Below are 17,987 nucleotides of genomic sequence, written 5' to 3' on the forward strand. Positions count from 1 at the left end.
GTGAGAGCCTTTCAGGAGGCAGAGGGCCTTGGTCAGTCTGTGTCCACACAGCCCTGCAGAGGTGGGGATGAGACCCCCCCACCCCCCCTCAGGAGGAGCTCGCCTCACTCCACAGGAGCAGCGCTGCTGGCTTTGACGCCCGCCCTGCTGATCTGCAGCCAGGGCAGCTTGGCACAGTTCTTGAACAGCTGCTCGATCGCGATGTGACGAACGTGCAGCTCCGACGACAGGGAGTCCTTCTCCTGCACTGCCTCCGTCAGCTCCTCGAACACTTCTGTAGAATCAAGACAGAAAAACAGAGGTCAGTAGAGCTAACACACACACACACCTAACACAAATACGCCCTGCACACACAATCCCACGAGCACACACGTGAGGGAGGGGCAGGAATAGAGATTAGAGATAAAAGCAACACAGGCCAGGGGCAACTCGCCCTCACACATAACAAACAGCAAAAACAAACAAAAGGAAATCAATAAAAGTGATTGAAGAGAGAGGGCAGAGAACAATGACAACACCACCTCACAGACAACACCTCATCTGAGACACAACACAAACAACTTCTCCAAAGGACACTGCAGCTCATTTATTAAGCGGTGCGACCACTTCTATATGCGATATGCGTGCCTGTCCGCATGAGATTTAGACCAATCAAGAGCGGCCTATGCAAATCAGGAGTAGCCTGCAACAACAATGCCACATCCAAAAGGTCCTTTTCACAGCAGCCACTTTCGCATGTCAAAGCAGGATAAACATAAGTGCAATCAATCAAATTAATTACGGTCCCGTTGAAGTTGGTGTGTCACCACCATTCCAGTGAGCCAGCATGCACAATATCAGGGCCCTGGCTCACCTAAATGGAACAGGGCCAAAATTAATGTCATTAATTACAACTTTGTTAACCCTGCTTTGACATGTTGCTGTAAAAGGAGCCTATCTGCTCCACTTTACCACCTGGGTGGGTTTTTTCAAGTCCCTTTGAAATAAGCAGCCATTAAACCCAGTATGCTGAAGCATTCCTCTCAAGCCAACTGATCTAAAACTACCCACCAAACCCATCTGTTCCCAATAACTTACTTTGGATCTGCAGCAGAAGTTGTCCATTCAGCTGGTGGAGCTCATCCATACTCATCTTAATCACTGAAAAATATAAAACAGACTGTTATAGTGAGCAACACTGGTTGAGCAACTAATTCCTAACTGCCGTCATTGGGAACAACTTCAGGCACTTGTCGCTTAGCAACAAAGTATGTAGAGCTACACTTTTTATTTTTTCCTCCAAAGGATGAGAATTTGAAGAGTATAAAAGGCCAGCGTCCTTGAGAATATCCCCCTCGCTCCCAGAGGAGATGCGCAGTCAGTGACAGTGTAGGTAGAAAGCAAGGACATCTATTGAGGTGGCGCAGAGAGAGAGAGAGAGAGAGAGAGAGAGAGAGAGCGAGAGAGCGAGAGAGAGAAAGAGAGAGCCCGACCAGGCACAGGAATGTGTGAGGACGTTAGAGAAGCAAGGTCTGTGCCACCATATTGTCAGCCTGCCACATTAATGAGGGGGGAGGAGGGGGATAGGATTGTCTGGGTAGTGGAGATCACAGAGAGAAGATAACACAGGAGAGAGGAGAGAAAAACGAGAGTGATGCGTCCCATCTGTCTCCCCAGGCTTCTCACATCCTCCCCCTCCCCCCTCCCACACCACCTCACTCTTCACAGAGGCAGACACACTTCCTGCTCCAACCTTGAAATGTAGCCTTTGAGTGATTGCAGATACCCTGACCATGTTTCTGGGTCTAAAACACTAGGGATCCGGTATTGGTGATAATGATTTATCATAATTTTCTCATGACAGCACAAACGTCACAATAAAATATATATATTTTTGCCAGTAAAGACAGTGTGCGGGGACCTCTCCTTCTTTCTCATGACAGCACCACCAGTAATAGCTAAGAAACGCATTGAGCCCATTGCTGCGGATGACCGAACCCTCACTTTGCCAACTGCCTCAGCATTTATAGCCAAGCAACAGCTTGCATCCAACTGTCTAGTGATTTGAACAGAAAAGGTCGGTATCCGTACTTGGTTTCGTCTGGCACATTCCAAGTCCAGTACTCGGAATCGGCAATAATGGCGGTTAAAAATAGTAGGTGGAGGGATCCCTCCCAAAGACACAGAAGCAAACTGTGGTATGAAAGTAAATGGGTCTACTCTGCCCAACGCACACTCGTCTCTGCCATGGCCTCGGTGTCCGTGCTGCGTCTGGTCGTCCGCTGGGGACTGGCCGAGGTGGTGGAGCCCCCGCCTCCCCACGCCTCCCCACAGGCATCCCTGCGACACCTCCAGGAGCCCCAGGCCCAGGTCCTCGGCGGCGTAGTCGGGCAGCCCCGCAGCCGTCCCCTGGTTCCAGCGCGGCGCGTAGCGGGGGACCTGGGCGTCCGACTGGGGCAGGAGCTTGCAGTCGCCCGGCTGGCTGTAGCACAGGAGTTTGGCCCCCCGTCTGCCCGGGCCCTCGGAGGACACAGAGTCTTTGTTCTGGGCGTACTGGACGATGCGGCTGATCTTTTGGCTGAGGGCCAGCTTCATGCCCTCGTAGGTGCTGCGGGAGACCTTTGAGCGCGACAGCTTCTGGTTGGCAATGAGGTGGTACTTCTCAAAGCAGTCCCTGTGGCCGCGCAGAGACTTGGAGTGTAGGAGGGTGGAGGCGGACACACCTGCAGAGACACAGACCGATGAGTCAGTTGAGACACCTTCCATTTCTCAATCCTTCAACGTCGGCCTATTTGAGCTGTGGTCCTAGGACTGAGGTTGTAAAGTCGGTTCACTTACTCTTGACATATGTACTTATTGTCATGTTTGGATAAAAGTGTCTGCTACTGTAAATGACTAAAATGTTTCTAGAAAAATGTAGAACAAATGAGCATACAGCAGTAATACTTAACACACAAAAAAACACGTTTTAAATAATCCACTATAAAAACTGGGTTGATCAAAGTATGTGGATGTCTGCATCTTAGGCCTGGGTTACATTACTGCCTTTTTAGGTGTTTTCGCCAAAAAAGACCTACGTTTGTGCCTGGCAATAACACTACCCCGGCCAAAACAAACCTTGAACCTGGAGGCCTTGGGATAGAGCCAGAGCTACGTTTTGGCACTTGAAATCTGGAGCTGCGTTCTAGTGTAATCGGCAGATCCGGAGGCTTTTGAAAAAAACTATAGGAATAGGCCTACACTGTAACACTGTTCACTTCACATTATAACAATCAAAATGTGATGTACGAGTTTGAGCTAGCATGTATACTGTAGTATCTTAGTGGATACTATAGTTCATATCAATTTAGAAATAAGAATAACAGGAGACACTCAAAAAACAGCCAAGTGGATAATGGGATGGGATGAACTTGAACTGTAATCAATGTTAACAGGTTTCCCCCAAAAGTAGACACTTCAAATCATAACCCAAACAAGAGTAGACACAAAAATAACATTCTCTCGTTCAAAGAAAAGTAAATGGCAAAAAGGTGAAGCGCCTTTATTGAGATATGCTGCTATATGAGTGGGTAGGTTCCCCAGCTCAGTCTGTGTTCCCAAACAAATAGCTCCTTCATCACACCTGTCTGAACTTCCCAGCACTCCTGCCCTTGTCTTTTCAAATAATATTCTCTATTCAATAATCTAATTCTGTCCACATGTTCCAATATATAGGCCTATAATCAGTTTGTTTTAAGTCCTTCATTCCTTCACATTATAGCTCTCATATTATGACGACTTGAATATGACGAGACATATTGAATGGGTTTATGTCAGCAATCCTGACGCAGAAGTTTGTGCTTGTGCATATATATTAGGGTGTGTGGATGTTTTTATGAACACAACTGTCTGTCCAAGTCCTGCATGTTGTCACTGAAACATCACCATCAATAGATGAATAAGCCTACTGATTTAAACCTCACCACAGTTATGGGAAAACATGATTTAGGATAGCTAATAGGCCTACAAACGGAGATGTCTGTTTTTGCAAAAGAACCTCTCAAATATGTTGTACAGTTTAATCGGGAATCGTATTCTGAAATGGGATCAGTACAGATCTTGAACAGATCTTTCCATGCAATTTCGCGTGTAATCGCGGATCGGGTTCTCTGTTCGAAAACATAGCCATGAACAAACGCTGTAATGTAATCCAGGTCTTAGTGTGCTACAGTATGGATGATCTTGTCACTGCTCCATGGAGAGTAAGGACTGAAGATGGCCTCATCCTGACCTGTACATGCTGTCACAACAGCCACACAGTCCTCAAAGAGAGAATATCAATACCACAAAGTTGATGCTTGCCTCAACCTGTTCTATGGATATTTCAAATCATTCTGAGGAATCTTGAGTCTTGAGCAACAGCAGATAGGAAGTTGCAAGTTCCTCATTCCATTGTTTATTTCACATGTTTATCAACTAAATTTGGGTGAATTCTACCCACCCAAAGTCAAAACAACCTTGATGTAGTAAACTAGGTCACACAGAGGGAGACTGGCAAATCACGAGGGAGGTTAGATAGACACAGTGGAGTGAGTGTGAAGTGGACTCAATGTGCGTCAGTGAGAAAAGGGAGTATAAACAAGAGTGTGTGTATTGGTGAGTGTACAGTATGTTTGCACAGGCTTTGTCTGGTTGCTTTCTTATCACGGTCTACACCTCTGTGAGGTAGATGTACGTGCTGGAACCTGAAGCCAGGAGATTAGTCAGCGCTATTCTTCAAGACAGAGACGCTCATGAGCTCGGTTTACCTCAAAAAACTACCCCAGGATAGAGGGGTGTCATCATGAGCAGAAATGCAGAGACCATAATGACCAGCACATTTCCCTACTGAACAATTAAGTCCTATAGGAAGAGAAGTGAATGCTCTCTTCTGAAACAGTCACCTGAAAGCATTAAGATTGAAACCAGGCCAGGTCCAGCCTGGCTTTTGTGCGTGGCTGGCTTGTTTCTGTTCAGGACTGGTAGAACGGAAGCTAGTCATGCCATTGAAATAGCTGTGAATTGAAATGACATGAAATAATGTCTGATAAATTAAGATATGTCTTGTCGCCTGGACACATCAGTGCCAATGCTTCCAATGCTAATTCAGCATAATAAGAGCGGGATAGCCAGTTAGCTCATGGGCTCACAACAACTAGCAGCAGCTTCTATGACATTAATGGCAGCAGTCAGTGGCTAAAGCAGTTACACTGATGATTCCTGTAACGTTAGCTATTTTGCTGCAATTGGTTCAACTTCTGTTTCTGGACAAAGGAAAGGGATAAAAAGATTGGAGTGAAAGGATGAACATGTGGAGGTTTGGGGTATAGTCCCATAAAGTCATCCCCACCGGGGCCTTGAACCCCGGTCTCCCGGGTGGGAGTCCTATGCTCTCACCACTACTCTACTTGTGCAGTGGAGATCGGCGGGTTGGTTTTGGTGTTCTTCTTCCAGTCCCTAGTGTGGGTTGGGGTTGGGACAGGATCTGACCTATAAGGCAAGGGGTAAAGGTTGGAGTGAAAGGATGAACATGTGGAGGTTTGGGGTATAGTCCCATAAAATCATCCCCACCGGGGCCTTGAACCCCGATCTCCCGGGTGGGAGTCCAATACTTTCACCGCTACTCTACTTGTGCAGTGGAGATCAGCGGGTTGATTTTGGTGTCCTTCTCTATTTTGGTGTGCTGAGACTACTGCCTCTTGTGGTGCCAACAGAGAAATGCAGGTCAACATTGACCAGAGGGAGGGAGTGATAACCAGAAAAACGCTATCCTAGGTGCGCTGGCTTACAGCCACGCACAAAAAGAGAGGCATGAAGGCTAAACAGATGTCGTGTCACCCGATAGGGCCATTTCCTTCCCCACAGCAATGTTAATGTCAGGCCCAACAAGACAATGAGGAAGTGGGGGCCAAGACCTTCTGCCAGATATGCGCCCACACACCGTCAAACACGTATTACATACACACAGTAGTGCACACTGTAACACAATGCACGCACTGTACTGTGCGTTTCTCTACATCTCACACAACACACAAAAAAGCAGAAAAGCACTGAATATTAAAATGCTGTAGATCCACAAGGCACATCATCTGACTGGCTTGTGCTAACCACCCTCTCAAGGGCATCACTCAGTTTATACAGAAGTAGCACAATCTTCTCACCACAGAGATGCAACCTGTCTCAACTTGTCAGAATTCATACTTACCGGATTAAACAATGAAATTGACTGGCTAGACCGTAAAAACAATGCTAGTAATCAGTAATCAGTCTACAGCCTAGAGGCTCATTACAAATTGTGTACAGACATGTTGGAGGACCACAGCTAGTTTAGCATTGGCACTGCAGCTCAGTCCCTCTGGCACTCAGATACTTAACCTTAGTATTTCAAACATGCTGATGTTTGGTAAAATAGGCTAACACAAACAGGAACTGTATTTTTTATTTTTAAAGTTATGCTATGCGGTTTTGCCAGCTGCAGTCCCACGCATAAACTAAATCCGTCTGTCTCATTACATTGATAATGACATTAAAACTGTTGTCATATTACTGTGACCTACGGTAATAGCCTAGGGCTACACAAATCATTAAATTATATTGTAAATAACGGGCAAACGTGGGCGAGAGAGAAGTGTGAACAGCATGAAGGTGTCAGTGTGACATTTATCAGGGCATTCATATTTGAAAAAGACAGTTTTAACTTTGTTTGGGGACAAATTCTGGAGGTGATTTAAATGTAGCCTATATTTGCTGGCTGTGATTAGGATTGCTGCTTGTGAGTGGTCCCTTTAGGCCTACTCTATAATTGTGAAAAATATATTTTACCAAACCGCAGCAAAATGCAACAAATATTGTACGCATCATAGCCTCAAGGAGTGACTTAGCCGAACCAATAATCTCTTATGCAATGCATTTTTTCTTATATTTCATATTGCTCATTTACACTCTTTATTGAGAACCTCTGGGTTATCTAGCCTAACTTTTCTTTTTTTATTGAACACAATCTCTAGGTTGTCTAGGTAGCCTAAATTTTCCTTGTGCCCATCAAGGTTTTGGCTACTTACTAAGTTCAATCTGGCTGCACATTAAATGTGTGAATAGGTGCCAATATCGCTACAAGGCCTTTATAATTTGTTATTGCATGGTAAAATCGCACAGAAATGGTCTTTATTATAGAACCCTATAGAATTTGCTTCCACAGTTTGTCAGTGGTCTTCCAACATGGTGCTGGGGGTGGGTGTGGTTCCTAGATAGAACCCTAACCCTAGCCTAATGACTGGAGAAGACCAATTTGCTTTAGATGAACTAGAATTAGACCATACTTGTGTGGTGGCCATCTATTCTTGGTGCGTGTGTGTGTTATTACCCTGGGCAAGAGACCAAACCTCTTTAGTCGATTTAGTCAGAGTTGTAAGGGACTTGTGAGCCATCCAGTGTTTTGTGTCCTCCCAGAGTCCTAGCCACTGAAGGGGCTACCCAGGGGCTCCATAAGCCACAGAGTCAAAAGCAATAAGACAATCAGGCTCAGACATTAGTCCACCACAAAACACTGACCCAACGGTCAAATCAGGGGCCCACAACCAGGCCAGTGCTCCACTTGCCAAGTGGGTTGTGGAGCTCAGCTTCTTAGAGCTAAGCAGTTCAGCAGCTAGCTAGCATCTCTTTCTGTCTGTGACACACATGCACGCACACATGCACACACACACCAGCGTTTCCGCTGGTAAGATCCTTGCCGCCACACCAAACATTTGATACAAAAAACAATAATACAAATTAGGCTATATATAAATAAAACCTTCTAAATATTTCTGCCTAAATGTGCTTTCAAAACCACTGTCGCGCCCACATTAGAACTATTTATTTTCAATAAAGAGCCTATAGGCCGCGCGCTCCATGCTGCTCCTTGCTGAGGTGATCGGAAGACTCGGCGCGTGAAGGGATTTTTTCTTCAGTGAAAGATAGGCAGGCTATTGCTCCTCAGATATTACCATAGTGTTAACCAGTGTTTGAATTGGGCCAAACACTGGTGCTGGCACCTAGGCCTACTCCTCAAAATGCCTAGCCTACTGTCTAAAATACATTTATGTTGGTAATCTAAGTGCCGTTATAGCTACAGTTAGACGTGCCGACAACTCCTGCCCATCTAAAGCACTTTGGTAAAGCCTTTGGTTTTATAATTCCTTGATGACAACTAGCGGATCCTATAACCTAATACAGTATATCAATACAATTTTCCAGATGGGCATACGATTATTTTTTGAAGAGGAAGAGAGAGGAGAATGATGAGACCAGTCAGGTAGGCTAGGTTATTGAAGAGGAAGAGAGAGGAGAATGATGAGACCAGTCAGGTAGGCTAGGTTATTGAAGAGGAAGAGAGAGGAGAATGATGAGACCAGTCAGGTAGGCTAGGTTATTGAAGAGGAAGAGAGAGGAGAATGATGAGACCAGTCAGGTAGGCTAGGTTATTGCCGGCTAGCCATGATTCACACCGGGGGATTAAGGAACAAGGCACGCTACCTGTAGTAGGCTAACAGTTTTGCCCGCTTCCCAGGGACCAGTAAACTCTGTTCGGCCAAGAGGAATGCCTCATGCAGTTGTCTGATCGGACAAGTAAAAAATGAATATGATAAATTGGCCTTGTGTTGCTAACGTTACGTAACGTTATCTGAAAGTACAGTTTGAGCCGAAGCGGAGCTGCTTCATTTGAGCTACGCGCTGCTGTCTGTCTGTCTGTCTGTCTGTCTGTCCGTCTGTCCGTCAGTCAGCCCTTCAAGGGAGCGTTGTCAAGGAGACATACACCACAAGCGCGAGTAGGTTTTGCAACTTTCGTGTGAGTCAGGCGCAGCGCTGCCTGATGGATGGATTGTGCGACGGTCTTTTTGGTTGGCTGTACTAATGGTGCGTTCGTTTGTGGTCGGATGTGGCAAGTCGCAAGTGGCAAAATACCTACTTCCGACCTGTGTGCATTCGAGCTATATACCATTATATCACAGTTACCTAGTTATATCTAGTGCATTCGAGCAACTGGGGGCTGAGAAACATATCCGAATTTGCGACGAGGAAGTGCGAGTTCATGAGGTGTTTTATTTAATCATTCCTAGTAGCAAGTCGCAATTTGCCACCTCCCAGTTATAAACGAATGCACCAGAACACTAGCTTGTGTTAATGTTCCTCCAGCCACCTAAAAAGTGCCAATCAAAATAACAGAACACAGCAGCTGTTACCATTATAACCGCTGCTGTTATAATGGTAACCTACAATACATCTGATTAAAATATGTCTATAAACCATATGATTTATGAAGTGCCTGTGTGGTTACTGTTTTATCCCGTCCAGTTACATGTAATTAATTACATTTTAAGCTCTAGGACTTTACCAGCCTTACGAGATAAGTTAGGCCATCTTTATAGGCCTACTTATAGGAAGGGGACAGGAGAGAGGAACAAGGGAGGAAGAAGGGCAGTCTCCGATCCACTGCTTAGGTTTTGAAATCGGACTCTTTTTTTCACACACCACCACACCAAGAGATCAGTTCCACAGGAAACACTACACACACACACACACACACACACACACACACACACACACACTTGTGAGTCGACACCTGTAGTGACAGTTGGGAATATAAGCAGCACAGAGCTGATGAGCAACATGTTTAGCTGACCTTCAACAAAACAGCCCAGAAGCCTCGAGGCAGCCTCCTCACTAAACACATCAACAGTCCTGTCAACAGTGTCTGCAGACAACAGCATAGCATCACCAAATGTCAGACGTACAGGGAAGAGCGACTGCGTCAAGTTGATTAGCTCCAACAAGAAATGCTAATCCCTGGAGAGACGGAGAGACGTTAATTTGATCTAATCCTGTTCTCCATTTAGAAAACACAGTTCGGTAGCTAGCCAGAACTTCTCTCTCTCTTGCCACAGGACACAGGGCTAGTGGTCGGAACTCGCTGTCATGGAAACCGCAATCTTATATGTAAAGATCTATGCCGTATCTGTCTCTGCAATACTCTAGTCTGTTCATGCAGGCCTATCTCTACTGCTCTGGAGATACAGCCAGAAGTCTCTTATGTAATTATATACATGTGGAGCGTGTGTGTGTTCTCAGAGGATCAATACCAGCTCCACTCCACGTCAGAATGTGGACTGTGACGAGTCAGTAACAGACAGCAGTAAGTGCCTGAAATCTAGTCGTCATCTGAAAACAGCTGAAGAAGAGCAAGGACAACCGATCCTTGACACACTTTAGCGAGTTCGGGGGTAGGGGGGTGGGTTTGTGGAGAGAAGTGGGACAGGGTTCAGGTGGCCGTCGTGTCCAAATAGAACAGCTTAGCAGTGGCGCGGTCGAAAGTGGAATATGGTCAACAGCTGCAGAGCTAAACCTGGATGGTGGGCAGAGCTCACGTGAACTGTGAATGCTGCCTGCCAGCCGCAGATGTCGTGCCGTCTTAACTGCACGACTGGCGGTGTGAAGCTATGGACGGAAACATCCACAAGCTGATAGAAATAGGCTTCGTACGGGTAGCTAGCTAGCTCTTACCCTTAACAACCTCCATGAACAGGCCATTATATGAAAATGAACAACATCTATATACACCCAAAATATACACCCATAAAACCCAAAGCATGCTTCTTTATTCAAAAAGGCCTTATATAGGCACAGCCTGTTCCTCTTGACCACCCAAATACCATATCAGAGAGCCCCTAGGGGCTTAGTGGCGGGCTTTGAGCTCTAGCAGCCAGAGTCAGCACATTTCTCTACCCATTCTGTCCAAATGCATAGAAGCTGCCATGGCCCCGACAACATAATCAGAGCTCACAGCACCTCGAGCTGAGGAGTTCGCCCTACAATGAGTGGGTCATTTACAGAGCACAATAACCCCAAACAGAAGCACGCGGTTCCACTAGCATCAGCATCAGCTCCGTCATTCCACAGCGTTGTGTCTGAGCGTAGCCCTCTCCCAGCCGGAGTGTTCCCTGCTTTAAACACTCCCGGGGCGCTCATGATCCCTGTGCAGGTACGTCACTGGCATCGGTGACAAAATTCCATCTGCGTTAGGTAAGGGGACGGTGGAACGCTGTTTGGGCTGAACTCGGCCCCGCCGACGTCTGCCTCGGAGAAGGGATGAGGAGGGGGGAGGCCGAGGTGGGATCCCATCTGGAGGGGAGAGGCCAGAGTGGTGTCTCTCTCAGGTGTCTTCTCTCTGTCTCTCTCAGTTAACAGCCAGCCAGATCGAGCTTAAAAATCACTGAGGTAAGGTATAAGGGAACAGCATTACAAGCTGCAGACCTACTCGACATGAGTTTGCCTTGGACACAGAGGAAGAGCATCTGCAGAATAACAGACAAATCCATCGTTCCAACACCAAACTTTGGGGATTGTCTGTACTGGAGGATGGGCGTGGGAGGGACTCCAGGATAAACTAACTGGGCAGCTCTGAATGAATATGAAGTATCACGGCTGCCGCAGGAAACGGAAGACTGAGAAACAATGGGCAGCTGCAGTATAGAGCAGGCAGCTGTGTATAAATAGCCAGTGCAGTTACTGTCAGGGCTACTGACCGAAGAACCACGCCAAGCACAAAAACACAACCATCAAACACATACAGACAGCACAGAGCACTGAGTTGAAATGGTTAAAGTTATGCCTCAGTTTATATGTAATGGCCTACCACAGGATCCAGGCTAAGAAAATGCATTTTTTCCAAATACAGTGTTTATCTGAATTGTTTCTAATGAGTCAGATATTATTTTGTTTTACATGCATAGAAAGATAAGATAATATTGTTTCCATAAACAGCAAATACATAAAGGTGATACCTATCTATTTAAAGCTGAGTTGACTCATCATTGTAACGAGAGAGCCAACGTTCTTATATTAGGGGGGGAAAAAAGAAAAATCTTTGTCGGGAGCCCAGGATTCCTGACTATAAGACTAGTGCCTTATCCACTCAGCCACCGGGCAGTATGGTAAACCAGGCAGTATGGTAAACCAGGCAGTATGGTAATCCAGGCAGTATGGTAAACCAGGCAGTATGGTAAACCAGGCAGTATGGTAAACCAGGCAGTATGGTAAACCAGGCAGTATGGTAAACCAGGCAGTATGGTAAACCAGGCAGTATGGTAAACCAGGCAGTGTGGTAAACCAGGCAGAAGATGTAAATAAGAAGAGAAATGGCCACATTTTGTTTTAATTTGTGCATCTGCCCAGTGATCCGGGAATCCTGGCAGGAGATGAAAAGATGAAGTGAAGGAAAGGGTCCAGGTATGGCCAAGTTCTGTTCTCATTTTCATTTGTGTATCCGCCCAGTGATTCGGATCTGCTCCAAAATGGAATGGGTTCTAAGTTTGCCCCCCCGTGGAGGCAACAGTGGCACGCACACACACACGCGCACACACGCACGCACACACACGCACACACACGCACACACTCCCCATTGTAAATAACAGACCCATTAAGAATGCTGACACTGGGGTCTGCCTATCTGCACACTAGTCTATATGCTGTGGCCAGTCAGAAATGCAATCACTACACAAGTACCTGCCAACATCAGTCTACCTTTGGTCATATGCTACCACTGGACTCTGAGCAGGTTACATGGAGAGAAAAAAATAAGTCTTACTTTATAACAACAATAATAATAACGTGTGTATTAGTCCCCTTGTGTTTCCATTTGCCTCTGCATTTCACCCATCCTAACACTAGGAGCAGTGGGCTGCCATGGTACAGTGCCTGTGGACCAGCTTCAGATCTTTGCCCGTGCCGTCAGGGGCTCTAACAGGAGGATAAACCCTAACATGTCTTTTGATGGTGAGAGGAAACCGGAGCACCCGGGAGAAACCCACGCAAACCCGGGGGAGAACATGCGGAACCTTCGCACTGTGAGGGAACGGTGCCCTGCTCACCACCGAGCCATTGTGCTGCCAGTCGCTCTGCTATGAGAGTGGAAGAGTAGAGCGCTGTTTACTCATCAGCAGCTGATGCGTAAACAGACATGTGAGCGGCCACAGTGCATGTAAACCTCTAGGCTGGGCTGAGGCTGTGGATGAGGGCGCAACCAGCGGAGCGAGACGAAAGATGTTGGAGGCACAGAGGACACCCGCAGGCCCGCCCTCAGCAGCAACGGTTAACTGCTGAGGTACATACGCTTTTGACAGAACAGAGAGAGAGAGAGAGGGAGACAACAGACAGCAACTACAAGGGCCAAAGATTCTACTTGATGTACTTCCTATTCTCACAGGCCCAGGCCCTTTCACATCTAAGCCTACAATAGTGCTTCTATCAATAATTGGAAAATGTTCACATGCATATGGAACTCATTCCCTAATTGGTACTATCAGTGTCCTTGTCTGGCTTCTCTAGCCTGCTCCAGTAAGGAGGGAGGGAGAGAGACAGAGAGAGAGAGAGAGAGAGAGAGAGAAAGAGAAAGAGAAAGAGAAGACCAGGCACAGGAATGTGTGAGGACATTAGAGAAGCAAGGCCTCTGCGCCACCATATTGTCGGGAGAGAGGCATCTTCTATTCTTCCGCATGGTCTGCTCTGGGAGTCCCATAGACGACCCATAGCGACCTTTTGTTCTCCCCCGTTCTCCCCTAATTGAGTCAGGCAAATGATGAGCCGTGGGACACTAGATAATCAGTGGGCACGTAGGAATCCTGTAAGCAGGGCCTGGAGAGACACTAGCCAGCCATCATCATGGCCAACCATAACCCAGATTCCTCTCCACTAACCACGAGTATTACTGCAGCGCGTGATGGTGTGCCGCCCAGGGCCGCCTATTACATAACGACCGCTCCGCGCCACGCAGGCTCTATCAAAATCTCTCTGCAACAATATCTATTCTAGGCTATCCATCCACAGAAAGACACGGTGGACCACAATCGTAACACTTTGTGGCATACTGTGATATCAGCATGAGGCTCATTGCCACTCACAATGATGCTCATCCACTCACAATGATGCTCATCCACTCACAATGATGCTCATTCTCAGAGGACTCACAATACATCCCACAACAATAAACAAACACAGCCCCAGAGCAGCAAACAGGCTACATTCTCACAGTATTGGAGATTTAGCCCACCCATGCCTATAAATCCTAGCCTACCTGCACATATGAATCACCCTTCCTGTCAGTATGATATAAGGCTATTCTAAGGTTCGGTCTGCTATCAGCTGCCGTTTCACTAGCAAGCGCGGCAATTTCACAGAGAGATAACTACAGTTCTCTCATTCACAAAGTCCCTCATACTGTGGGTCTGAGACGAAAGCGCAGAGAACCAGGCATATTAAATCCCCTCGGAGCCGACACTCTCGTTCTAATAGGCCCCTCATTAATTAAAAGCGGGGGGGGGGGAAAGCACTTCAAACACACGCCGCTCTCATCGGAGTGACACATCAAGCAGAGAAGCCGGCGCAATGGTGAGCGGTGGTCATTGGTCTTGAATGGACGCTCATGCTCATCCGGTCCTTCAGACCTATGTTCCACGGTATGAAGAGACCGTGTACAAACTATGGCCTACCTCACGAGGACATGAAAAGCAGAGCTTGAATAGCCATTAATAAAACTACCTCTCAAAGGAGACGCACACACTTCCATCAGGGCATTCACCTGGAGAAGATGAACAGAGGCACTCAAGGTTTCATTAGATACCCTGGTGCAGACGTTACCCTAAAATCCAAACATTAAAGGACTAGTTTGGTATTTAGCATCATAAGCCCTGTTATAAGGTTATTTATGATCGTATACAATGGTCCATATAAAAACATTGCCAGGCTGCACTCGAGATATTAGTGCTCATTGCTCATGTTACAACCAAGTACACAATCGATCTCTATGAGCATATATATGGGCATATTATATATAAGCTTATAACAGGGCTTATGACGCTAAATACCAAACTACTCCTTTAAGCCTTTCTGGAAAGCGATACCGGCATGGGCTAAGAAGGCCTAGCTTCTCTGGTGTTGGGATAGCCTGCTACTGTCTAAATATTTTATCAGGTAACACAGGTACTAATATACTGTACATGCCAGAGATTGGTTCTAGCAATAGTTAGCAGATAGGACTGGCAGGGGAAAAGGCTTTGGACTTCCAAGTGCTATACAGACTGGCATCACATCACACAGCGCTAGCTAACATCACATAATATGTGATTAGTCAGAAGGTTTTGCCACCACGCCTATAGTTTAAGCTACACAGACAAGCTTTGGCATTTTCAAACAAAAGTGTGTCTCGTTTTGTGGAACATCAACATTGGTTTTACATAACACAACATAACACATAATCATAACACATAATCATAACACAATCTGGAGGGGTTAAGGAAGCAGGTGTATGGAAATGGTCCCATGGGAGTGACGCTGTTTTGGCTACAGCCTACAGCTCTGAAACCTGAGCTAGCTCACATGTTCTGCATGGAAAGGGCACATTCAGGACTCAAGTGTGCTTCATTTCCACGAGGTATACAGGCCGTGGGGACCCTCCTTCTTTCTACATCCCTCCCTCCCTCCCTTCTCCCTCTCTCACCTTCAATGCTGAGCTCGAAACAGACATGGCAGAAGGACAAGGTCCCCGTGTCCGTCTCCAGCTTGCAGACACTGCAGATGTTGTCGTCATTCAGGTCGATGTTCACAAACTGCTCCTCCTCGTCCATGCTGCCCCTAGGAGGAAAGAAGACACACGTGGCAGGACATGAGGGCTTTGCACAACCTCCAAACTGTTTTGACATCTAAGCTACATCTTTCTTGGACAGAGAGTCTCTTGTTAAGTAATCGCTTGACCTGTAGCAGGCAGGGAAAAACATTTCTGACATTTCAGTCAGACGACAGAAGACACCTTGCATTGCTGATTTCAGGACATATGTGAAAGATCAGGAAAATGAATAAGACATCAGGACTGATCTACTGATTCAACCTAGAGAAAGGAAAGCATTGAGTTAATCTAGCACGTCATCTTTTCAACAAGATAAAACATTATTTTGGAGTCCTTCCAGCATCAAGAAAGCTATAAGACTCCTGAGACACAGACTTAAACTGTCTCTCTGGTTACAGATGTTTACACATGGTAAATTAGCTAACCCAAGCTTACATAAGTTCACCATTGCGGAATGTCACAACCAAGTGGGAAATGTCATTACAATGTGGGAAGAATAATGTCTGTGTCTCTCTCAGTCCTCTTCAGTTTCCTGAGCATCATGGGGCCTAAATTGTGTATAGGTATGAGGTTGAAATTGAAAAATCATTATGGCCCTAGTACGGGTAGATGAGCCATTATAATAAGCATATCGGACGTCTTTCATGCTATTCCAAAGTAGGAACAGACATTACTCAAAGCCAAATTCAATTCAGCAACCTACTCTTGGTTAGCCGATGATACGCTTACTGATCATTTCACCGTGAATTGTATGCATCCTCACTAACCGCTTTTTCTTTTTTTTTTCAAGCCCAGAAGGAACCCACTCCGACTCTGTCTGGGATGCCTGGGGAACTGTTCGCTGTCTAAGCCACTTAGGATGTAACAACATGATAGCTAGCGACTGGCATCTTATTTTAATACAAGTTTAGTTGCTAAGTCCAGTCTCAAAGGTTATCACGTAGATATCTACTAGCAAATACGATTATCTTACAGTTTTTTAGCTACTAACGTTAGCTAGTTGGCTGAGTTGCCAGGTGACACTTGCTGCTGTAGGAAGATGCTAGCGCTAGCTCTGCTAGCTAGCTTAGCAAGGTGATTCACGTTAGCTAGCTCTATCGTAGCAAACAACATTCATTTATGACAATTGTAAATGATATATGATGGTAATTTGATCAAGCATATTTCGTTTCTAACAGTTACTATGGTTGATTACCTCGTACGCGTCTTTTATTAGTCGTGATCAAAGAATTTCGCGGTTGTTGGGCGAGTTTCCCTGCGCTTGTTTTCCCTTCCCTCCTCGGGTCCGCTTCAGCACCAGCTGGTAGCAAGAGGCTTGAGATCACAGTCAGCTACAGCATGGAGGCTCACTACTAGACTAGACACGACCATCAGCATGGAGGCTCACTACTAGACTAGACACGACCATCAGCCTGCGAGCTGCCACTTCAGCCGAGGGAAATCCCCCCCTTTTCGGAATGAACCACAGCAGAGGGTAGGTTGAAAGATTAATAGACTAAACCATGGACTTTATGCATATTGCAAATATATATATACACTGTATACACAGTTAAGATCTGATATATAATATTTATGAAAAAATATCGCCTTTGAGATATTTTAATTATCATTTTCAAAACAAATTCGTATAACTGGACACCTACAGGTTAACATGGTACATCAAGACGGCGTCAGAAGTGGAACAGTTGTGTAGAACCAGAAGGAAACAATAACAATTTCTTAAAAGAAAGGAAACTGAAAGTACGGAGCAAAAGTGAAGATAATCAGTAGTTAACTGTTAGGCCTATCGTCATCAGCAGAGACAACACTTCTTTGATTTTACATTTAGATGAAGTCACGTGTGGAATTCCTTTAAGGACATGTCCATGGTCAAGTTGCCATTGTGCTCCGCAAAGAAAACATGCCTAAAATTAATCAATTTCAACATATTCACCCCTTCATTCAATCATATGTGTTGTTTATTCCTGACACACAACTATGGCATTTTCAAGCTTATAAATAACCGTCTAATTTTTGATTTGATTTGCAGGACAAATACAAATTCAGCCGTATCCTTGGATATTTCAGTACAGAGATTCAGATTTTTTATTTGGCCAAGTAGAAATTTGTCTAGGTCTGTTGGTGGAATAGACATAGTGCAACATAGTACAAGACCAAGACAGGACAGTGCAACATACATTAACAAAGTAATAAAATACAATATATACTATACAATCTACAAAATGCACAGAATATGCAATAAACAGCGCAAGAACAAGACAGAAGCAAAATTCAATAACGGAATGATAAAATACCCTACAATATACAATACAATCTACAAGAATGTACAACGTCA

The 17,987-nt window shown here is 45.6% G+C and overlaps 1 protein-coding gene across 1 annotated transcript; it reads right to left on the minus strand.

Moving 5' to 3' along the window:
- Positions 1-104: 104 nt before the first annotated feature.
- Positions 105-16,921, minus strand: cUnh21orf91 (chromosome Un C21orf91 homolog; the record flags this gene model as incomplete). The annotated part of the gene is made up of 5 exons (XM_084449420.1): positions 16,848-16,921; positions 15,527-15,660; positions 2,214-2,702; positions 1,078-1,140; positions 105-274 (listed from the first exon to the last, which is right to left on the minus strand). The coding sequence occupies exons 2-5, from the start codon at positions 15,651-15,653 to the stop codon at positions 105-107; spliced, it is 849 nt and encodes a 282-aa protein (XP_084305546.1). The 5' UTR covers positions 15,654-15,660; positions 16,848-16,921.
- Between the last annotated feature and the right edge of the window lie 1,066 nt (positions 16,922-17,987).

The sequence above is a fragment of the Borostomias antarcticus genome (assembly GCF_949987555.1).
Source record: "Borostomias antarcticus genome assembly, chromosome: 15".
Lineage (NCBI taxonomy): Eukaryota > Metazoa > Chordata > Actinopteri > Stomiiformes > Stomiidae > Borostomias > Borostomias antarcticus.